This window comes from Hesperophylax consimilis, chromosome 27 (genome assembly GCF_061612785.1).
Source record: "Hesperophylax consimilis isolate HC1 chromosome 27, BYU_Hcon_1.0, whole genome shotgun sequence".
NCBI classification, from domain to species: domain Eukaryota; kingdom Metazoa; phylum Arthropoda; class Insecta; order Trichoptera; family Limnephilidae; genus Hesperophylax; species Hesperophylax consimilis.
Window position 1 is genome coordinate 19,277,593 of NC_142862.1, and position 10,083 is coordinate 19,287,675.

Sequence of the window (10,083 nt, forward strand, 5' to 3'; positions counted from 1 at the left end):
TATTTTTAATTATTTATTATTGGAATTTCTGATCTTGGTTGCTAGGCTATGATTTATCTGAAAATAATTTATATAATTTCATAGGCGGTGAATACTGATATAGATATGTGTTATTGTTGAAAATTTCCACCCTAATTGCTAGGGTATTTTTAACCACTCAATTTCTAGTAATTTGGTAATTACTCTAACCGGTATATCTATTGTTTGAAGGCCTACGTAGTCGAGGGGTAAATAAATTTTATTTGATTAATTTGTGTTATTTCAAAATTTATTCATTAAAAATAATACATATTTTATGTATCTCTTTTTTTTTCAAATAAGTTATTATTCAATTTGTCCATTGTCGATTTAGTGGCGATACACTGATTATATTTGGCAAAAAATACCGAACAAATTTTAGTTTTTTCCATTATTAGAGGGTTCGTTCTATAGTATTTCTTTCTTAGCTCGCACGAACGGCAGTAGCTTTGTGCTTCCATTGCTAGTTACCTCATTCTTCCCTCCCCGAAAGAGTATTCCAATCTTCGTTAAAATCTCCTTAACCGTTATTGCACAATACCAATCAAAACGTTGCCTCGCATTTGAATAGAAAATTGAGAAGTTTTCCCCTGTAAAGTTTGGTAAAACTCACACAGCTGATCTTGCAAGCGCAAAGACGATATTAGGTGCTACTGCCTATGGAATCCTGAGCATTTTTCTCCAGCACCACATTTTGAAGACATTTGTCCTCTTCCTTTCGCTGACCGAACGGGTCATTTCACAAAATTTTAACAATTCATTAAATTTCAAAGGTTCTTTTCAAGTTCTGTTACATTGGCCATTCGTACAAAACTGAAATAATAATAAAACTTGAATAGAACTTGAATTGTTCAAATTCTGTGTCTATGTTGTTAAGAAAATCGACACCCTTGTGAGTCTCATCTAGGTAGTCTTTATAATGCCTCTGTCACTCCATATCTTTTGCATATTTGCTCTTCTGATACATCAGTGTGTTAAGGATACGTTTTCCCATTTCAGGCGGATGTATACCTCCTCCCCAAGAAGATGGATGAGTATGTGGCGAGCCTTCACCTGCCCACCTTCGACGCACATCTCACCGAGCTGACAGACGACCAAGCCAAATACCTCGGCCTGAACAAGGTGGGACCGTTCAAGCCCAACTACTACAGGTATTAGGGGTCGCCGGGGACCAAACCTCCAACATCGGACAACCAATTATAACTATTGCCTTTGCGTACTAGGAAAGAGAAGCCTTATAAAAGTAATGTTAGTCGAGGAACGCCGATTAACAGAAAGTAATCTGAATATAATGAATTAACTGCGGTCTCTAAAGAACTACCTGTAAATATAACTAATACAGAATTACAGAGAATATGTAATGCTGACTCCTGATTCACTGTGAACACTTTACCACCCCCAATAAATAAAATCTCCGAATGTATAATGCTGCATATAAACATGACAACATTTCGGCGAGCCTAGCCACGAATTATAGGAAAGGAACAAAGCAATCCCAAGCGGCGTTTCGCGCCGTTTGCCGTTACTTCGTTCCTTTCCCATAATTTGCGGCTCGACTTGCGGAAATTTTGTTCCGTTTATACATTAACCCTTTGCAACTGGTGAAAAATTCTGATTAGGGTATTTTCACTGTTTTTATTTTTCATTATCAAAATTAAGAATATAAAGAAATAAATGAAAATATTTTTAACTTGACAGATAAATTTTCTGTCATGTTCATTTTTATTTGTGAATTTTCGGCGGCATTAAATTTAAATTAAGGTTAAATAATTCCCTTTTAATACTTGGCTATTATTATATATCATTAAGAAACACACTTCCAAATATTGCCAAATAATTTTCCCTTTGGTGATAAGTGAACGTTCCGCGGTGAATTATTGTACGCGTTATTAATTAAGTGTAATTTTGTGAGTTGCGAGTCGCGTAATTTACGCTGCATTCGATTTCATATAATAGTCCGGTTTGTGTCACACGGCAACGCAATATGAGTTGTCTGCTGACCCACGCATGCAATTACGCGACTCAAAAAACGCAACTCGCAAAGTTACGCTCGTTTGGCCTCAGCCTAGTAATGGAGAGGTGAATTATATTCGGACATTGATTTCTGTTATCGGCGTTTGACTTTAAATACACATTAATGTTAAGAATCATTTGAAAATTATATTATTATTTTCACTCATTTTAGTAATGTGTACATAATATTATATTAAACACACTCTCGACCTGCCGTGTGGGTAGGCAGAGAGTATAGACCGCCACAATATCGTTCCTGACATATAAATAGTTACAAATTGCTTCATATGTGTAATATTTGGTAATGATTTCTCAATTGATTTGCTGTAAATACCATCAGGCTTGTAGCCGTAGAAGTAGCGAAGAAGGATAGAATGTCGTATTGTTATTTAAGTTCTGATATTATTAGGTATCTACTAACACGTTTCGCTTCTTCTGTATCTATTCCACCTTCCGAAATGTTTGAACTTCCTCAAAACAACCCTCCACACAGCATTCCCAAACATAGTGTGGAGAATGTATAAAATAGTGATTTATCAAAAGTCAGAAGGTGATTGGGAAGTACCTACCTAAGTACCTAACGCAAGCAAATTAAATAGAAACTAACTATACACTTCTGGAACCAACAATCTTAACTGCTTGACCACTATGATTTGTATTGATATGTTAATAAACCTTTCAAAAATTGGAATTAAAAAACGGACATCGGTTTTATATTTATCTTTGAAAAATTTATTTATGAAACCACAATAATATATTTTTAATTTTAAGTTTTATTCACTTAAAGGCAACCTCTTTGCTAGTATTTTGGTTTAAGGTTAAACGCAACGTACTTTATAATCTAAGCGTTCATATATGGCGTTAATTTAATTATTTTATTAAAATTCACTTTTTGCAAGTTATGCTTATTTAAGACAAATTATTTATTGTTTGCGCCTGTATATTCTCAATATGAATACGAATACATAGTTTTGTCTGTATAAAAACTCAATTCTTTCAAGAAAGGCATACAATATTGTGTTGGTGATTCAATCTAATATAGTTTTTATACGGATAAAACTATTTATTCATATTGCGTATGTACAAATAATTCAATTCAACCCTTAACCTTTCCTTATCTGTGGTGTGTATTTACTACACATTGCTTCTAATAACTTTAATAACTCTGTAAATATAAAAAAATTTGGGTTCAGATTTTAGGTATTCCTCCGTTATACATTTATGCACTGAATTAAAAAAATAATATTTTACATAGTTTTCAAATTCAATTGAAAATCAGAAATTTTTGTCAAAAATCGGGAACAAATACACCCATACAATCAACCGTGTGATACTAATACGCGAAGAGTGTGCGAGGAAATGACACGCTATTGATGTCCCGCTTTAATTCGCTATGCGGAAACATGAGACATCCACACGTCTGCAGCTGTATTTTGATTTAGACCATCGATACCTACGACCGCACAGCTGTGTTTGTGCCAGCCGCCAGCCAGTTGGCCGCGAACCGTCGTTAGATGTGGACCCCTCGCACGTTTCTTTAGCATCTGCCGATGGTTTTTTCATGTTTTCAGCAATTAAATTACAATTATTATCACTTTTGATATAAAATGTAATAAACATAATCGATTAGCTATGAATATTCATATTTTTCTGATATTAAATTGTTTATTTAGAGATGTGTATTGACTACACAGCACCGGAATGCGTGGATTTTTTTAGCACAGTAAGGGAAAGATTATGGCTATTTTTTTTCGCTTTTGGTAACAACTCATATGTTCTCATTGCATCTCCCTTACTGTTGTGGTGAGAAATATGATCTAAACGGTGTTAGAAAGAGAAAACACCAAGCTTTATATTCAAATCTAGAAGATAATTAGTCATTGTTAATTAAGTGTCAATCTTAAGTGACCTACTTGGTAAGTATGGTACTGTATGTTATCTCCATATATAGTTAGTAATAACAGAGATCATTGTAGACTTGTATTATATATTTGTACAGCGCCCTTGAGGTGATTTTGCACTAAAACGGCGCTATACAAATCATCCAAATGTTATTAATATAACCACAGTAGAATCAAAATTTGCACCTTTATGAAATCAAAAGTTCTGACCACAATTTGAAAAAACTTACGAAACGACAAAAAAGTCAGCTGACCTTAAACATTCATAATATATTTATCGAATAAAATAAGTTTGTTTTTATATATTTTTTTGCTATCAGTAATTTTATTTACAAAAAAGTAAAGTTAACCATTTTAATTTTATGTTTGCAATCAAAATTTTATCATTTCAAAAAATATATGTTTATTTATAATAATAGAAATTGAATGCGTATTTCATCACCTTTCAAAAACGTATGTTTATTTCTATTAATAGTAATTGAAAGCGTATTTCATCACCTTTCAAAACAGTTTTCAGTTTTCAGATACATTCAGAAATATTCCATTTATTTGGATTTTATTGCAAAACGGAAATACTCCAACCTTCTGACAGAATATGCCTGAGGCCTGAGGAGTTAATATTTTTAAGCATAACTTGCAAAAAGGGTAATTTAATAAAATAATTAAATTAACGCCATCTATGAACACGTAGATTATTATGTACTTTACGTTTACCCTTAATGGCAACTATATAACAATAATCTAATATATATAATGCTTGTAAATTAAATTATGGAAAGTCTGTCATAATAGGGTACTTATTCATAATAAATTAATAATAATAATAATATTTTTAAATTGTATTCGGTTTGTCGAAAATTAATAATTTAAAAAAATTTGCGATGGCTTTTCTGTTCGGATTGGAATATATTTGTGCGTGGAAAAAATGGCTTACATTTTATTAATAATAAATAATAATTGTTAACCGTCCCATTCTACATAAATGTTATGATGTAACCCTGATATCAGATGAAAGCATTCATTATAAACAATTAAGGATTTCACCACCTTTGAACTAACTCTCGATTAGCACTACTCGTCGAGTAGCGTATTATTATCTGTTTCACCACTGCTTAGTAATGATGCCTGTTTTTACAGCCATGTTAATCCTATGAATACATGTATTTACTTGTCGAGTAGCATATAGCAACAAGTTAAGTAAATGCCTGGTTTCAGCGCCGTGTTAATCCTATGATTAAAGTTACTTGGTGGGTAGTTACACATCAGTTTACTCAGAGGTGATGAAATATCCCCTTAAGCTTATAATATATTTATAATTATATTATGTAGTTTGTATGTACTTATAAAATACAAAAAATGTCACAAAATTAAATTGCTAATTATTTTAGTAAAATTATGCAATAAAGTATTGAGTGTATTATTTTATTATACCTTAAATGAGTGATGTCATCCAGATGATTTCCAAGAGTTTCCAGAAACCATTTGTTAAAAATAATAAATATTTCGGAAACCAGTTTTGTGACGTCATACAAAATAATGCTTCTTTTATTAATAAAGTTTAAAATTATGGAAACCTGTTTTTATAGAAATTGGTTGATATAATATGTCTTTAATATATATATTTTAACAGCTTGCAAAGCTCAGACCAAAATTATTAATTTTCCATTGTAAATTTATGCAACTTTTTAGTATTTTTACAGAAATTTTTGAAATTAAAACGGAAGTATATATTTTTTATATATTTGTTCCTATGTTTTGCTAAAGTTGGATATATTTTATCCTTTACTCTAAGTACCTACTTTTGGGGTATTTCATCACCTCTGAACAAACTGTCGATTAGTACTACTCATCGAACTAAAGTTACTTGACGAGTAGTTACTCAACAGTTAATTCAGAGGGGATGAATTACCCCCTTAATTGATTTACTTAAATATTACAATTTTGAGTATTAATTCTACTGTATGTACTTATAATTAATTTTAAGATTTATCATTGTGATTTTCATTCCTTTATCTAAAACAAAGTCAGTTTGACATGCTTAACTTTGCAGGTGGCCAGAAGACAAACTAAAGACGCCGTGTTTTTTTGTTATTTCGCTGTACAAATATTTTCAATTGAGTTTTTTCTCATTTAATTGTTTTGTTTTTCATCAACTAAAGTGAGAATCCATGATATTGTTGGAACTGCAAAGTTAATCGTGGCCAAGCTTTACAAGCTTTGTACGGTAGAATCATTTTAAAGAGATTCTCGTTTGTTTAGTGGTGTACTGTATCGTAGAACTACTGGGGGGTAAGAGGGGATTGCGAGCGGGTGTTTCAAACTATTTTGAATCAATTTGAACTACCATAAGGTGTAGACACATACATTCAAACATGCACTCTTTAAAATGATTTGCTTAAATTTAAATATTAAAAATTATTTTATACATTTATGTTTGATGATTTTTCGTCGATTTCTTCTTTATTTATACAAATTTTACAAAATTCAACTAAAGATCAACAATTCTCAAAGTATTTAAAAAAATATATTTAACATAATTAATATATATTTTTAGCATTCAATTTACGATTATTTAAGAAATATGGTTTTTAATTATTGTAATTATCTTAATTTTTATCTATACAAACAATAAAAGTGTCAACAAAATTAAATAATTTTTTTTGTTATATTTTGTAGAATTTTTTTTATTGGAATGGGTACTTTATAACTTTATTTTATTTATTTATTTTCACCTTTGATTATTTTTATTAATTTTTAAACACTTCAGTTATAAAAGATTATATTGCAATTACATACATAGATCTTTTTGCTTAGCAAATAATCCTCTTTTTACAAAGTCAGTATACCTGCTGCAACATAAATATGTACCCACATTCTTACAAACAGATTGTTATAAATAATGTGTTTAAATTTCCGGCACGTATATCAAATTTGAATTCAATTATTGTATTACAAAAATGCTTAAATGAATACTTAAATATTGAAATAATGTTCAAATTGCTGCTGAAAATGCTTTAGATTAAGGTTGAAGGATATATCACCACAACTCTCTTGTTTATTGTCAGCCAAGCACATATTGTAAGAAATAAGCCATGTATTTAATTGAGCACCAAATTAATAATAACATTTGGCTGATATACACAGGTGTTAAGAGACATACATAAAAGTTTAAAATAAAAAAATAAGATAGGTTTATCTAAAAAGACGCTGTCTAGATTGTATTTAGTTCGGGTTGAATCTTGCGATCATACATAAAGATAGTTGCCAATAAATAATGTGAGGTGAAAAATTGAAGACATTGTTGGTAGTTCTTATTCGAAGTATGATACAGTTAAAAGTGACCGAAGCGGACAGGGTCCCATTAGCTCAGGTGGTAGAGCGGTGCCTCGGCAAGGCAAGGTTCCTGGGTTCGAGTCCTAGATGTGACCGTATCCTTTTCTGATTTTTCTGTTTCAGATTTTCGTTTTGAAACTGCTAATTGTCTTCAATAATTAAATATTACAATTTGAGGTTTTACTCAATAATGTTACCAAAAAAAAAAAATATATATTTTTGTTGGTTTTTGAAAACTGACTCAGAATAATGTCAGGAATCACTGGTAAAAATAAGTCAAGTACTTCTCTTAACACCTTGTGTAGCGCCATTTACAAGAAAAATCACCTCAAGGGTGCTAATCCATATATTTGCCTTTAGCCATCAAAAATAATCCTCGAGCGCTAGAAGTTGGGCAGCATTTTGAAGGTACGTAAAATAATATTGATACCAGAATTAATATGATTACCAGTGTGTATAAGTTATTGTAATATCTTTGCCCTTTTTATATTGCCCTTTACATGGTTTTACTGTGATATTGGGATGGTAGAATATTAGTCAACTGTAATTTACAGTGTTTTGTCTTGTTTGACGACAGGTGATAATGAAGAGTGTCTGGACAACCATGTATGCTCTTTATACACCTGCAATTGTCTAGCTTTAATGTTGTCTCTTTCATACATGATTTCAGTTGCACATGCATTGCATTGTTGTTAAAAAATATATGTACGGCAAGTACCCGACAAACTTTAACCATATTAAAAAAAAAATGTTACCGGACAGCAAAGTGCCCATAACATTTTTTACTCCAAATGTGCTAAGGAATAGCTGGTTAAAGTTTGTCGGGTACGTGCCGATACACCCTGTATAGTAACTTAACCTAACTTATACACTTTATTATGATAATTGCATTCTGGCATATAGTTCATATTTTTATTGCCTAAAATCAATAGTACTTGGTTCATATTTAATGACTATTGCATGTATTTCAAATATTCTTATTCTTGTGCTCGTTCATTATTTTTGATGTCCAAATATTATTTAGGTGAACGATTACTTAAATTAACTAAAAATTACTTTTGGTATTTAACCTTTTGGGTCTTAACAATATAATATCATGTTAGTTTCAAAAATTCCGTCAGGTTAGTGATTTATTTAGAAATCTTACCGCATGACATTCAATTTCAAATTTTGTAAATGGTAAACTTTTAAATGTAAAGAGAAACCTCACTGTCTTCTCTTTCTAAAACTGTTTTTGTCATATTATATCTGACCATAATAGAAACGAAGATATAACGAGTTTTATGAGGATGTGTCGTATGGAGACAGATATAGCACAATGAGACTCAATAGCTTGTGATGTTTCGTGTCAAATATAGCACTACTTGATCCGAGCGGTTAAATTGTAGTCGCTTTATGATCAAATAATACAATAATTTCTGAATGCATACATATTACAATATCAACACAAAATGTGTTGATATTGATTGATAAAAAATTATTTTTTACTTTATTAAAATAATGTATATACATATATTGAACAAATAATAGAAATGTAAAAAAAATACTTATGAAATAATTAAAAATACATAATTGCAAATGTAGAATTATTGTTTATTTATTTATTATTTAGACAGTTCCATTATTATAATAAATATTAAAGGTGGGTGATTTTTTTTTGTAGGGACTGTCCATATAGACACAGGATGTTTCTTTAACCGTTGGATTTTGTATAGAGAATTATCTATAAAATGGTTTATTTTATGTAGGAAACATTGATATTTAAACATAAAAATTATCAACCATATATTTTTTTTTCATATAATATTGATCTTTGGACGGAATATAAATTTTTTTTTATAAAATCAATGAATCATATGAATTAATTCACTTTGCATGCTGAATCAGTCTAAATTCATTGGCAATATCTATTATAATGCTTTGAGGGCAAAAAAGCTGTCCTACATTAAATTTCATTACTATGAAATTGCTTTTTTATAACAAATTATCAGCTACTGTAAGGTTTCACCAGAATTTCAGCGCAAATTTCTTATTGAAGAATTCATATATCATATAGAACGACTGAAAAATGTGGATCAAATTATTTGCACATTTCATTATTTTTCTCTTATTCCGCTTCACTCTTAATACGCAATATTTCACTTTCAAATAAATGGATTTAGCTTTATTAATTCAAAACATGATTTATTATGTCGGGGGAGACAGAAAAATACGCACTTTTAATTTTAATTTCATTTATTAAGTCACTTACGCGATATGTCAATTAGTATGTGGCGGCGACTATGTTCATATCAAGAGTTGGATTATATTCATAGTATCGTATTAGAATTAAATCACAAACCAGTCTATACAAACCTGGCGTAGCCCACAAAGTACTTGAAAACTGGGATATAACTGTAAAGGGGACGCGAGCAGGCGTTATTAAAGGTTCCCCAACATTTATAGTAACTTTTAGTAATAATATAACTAAATTCAAGTATTAATTCAAAGTAAACATTCCATATTTACCGTGAAGCGGAATTCGTAACCTTTATCCACATTTCAAACTCAAGAAAATTACATTGAAAGCTGAAAATAGTTAACCTTGAAAATTTAGGCAGAAAAAACTGTGCAAATTTCACAATGTCGTTTGAGAGTTGATTCTTAACAGTTAAAATATTCCTCTGTATTTTGGAATTAGTGTTGCCAGTAACATCCTGTGTTTGTATTATGTATTGAGTTAAACTAATTAATAATAACTGTTGTAACACTTGCGGTGTTGCCGCCTGTGGTTATTTCTAAGACACAATGTAGGTATGTATTATTGTAAAAAGTTTGT

At 30.6% G+C, this 10,083-nt stretch overlaps 1 protein-coding gene across 4 annotated transcripts in view; it reads left to right on the forward strand.

The window, feature by feature from the left end:
* The window catches only part of LOC149410710 (adenosylhomocysteinase-like 1), a 136,073-nt gene extending 125,990 nt beyond the window's left edge, over positions 1-10,083 (forward strand). For all 4 annotated transcript variants that reach the window (XM_089648146.1, XM_089648147.1, XM_089648148.1 and 1 more), the window contains one exon: positions 1,018-10,083. In XM_089648146.1, coding sequence (XP_089504272.1) covers positions 1,018-1,176 — 159 coding nt within the window. In that variant the 3' untranslated portion in view covers positions 1,177-10,083. The remainder of the gene's footprint in view (positions 1-1,017) is intronic.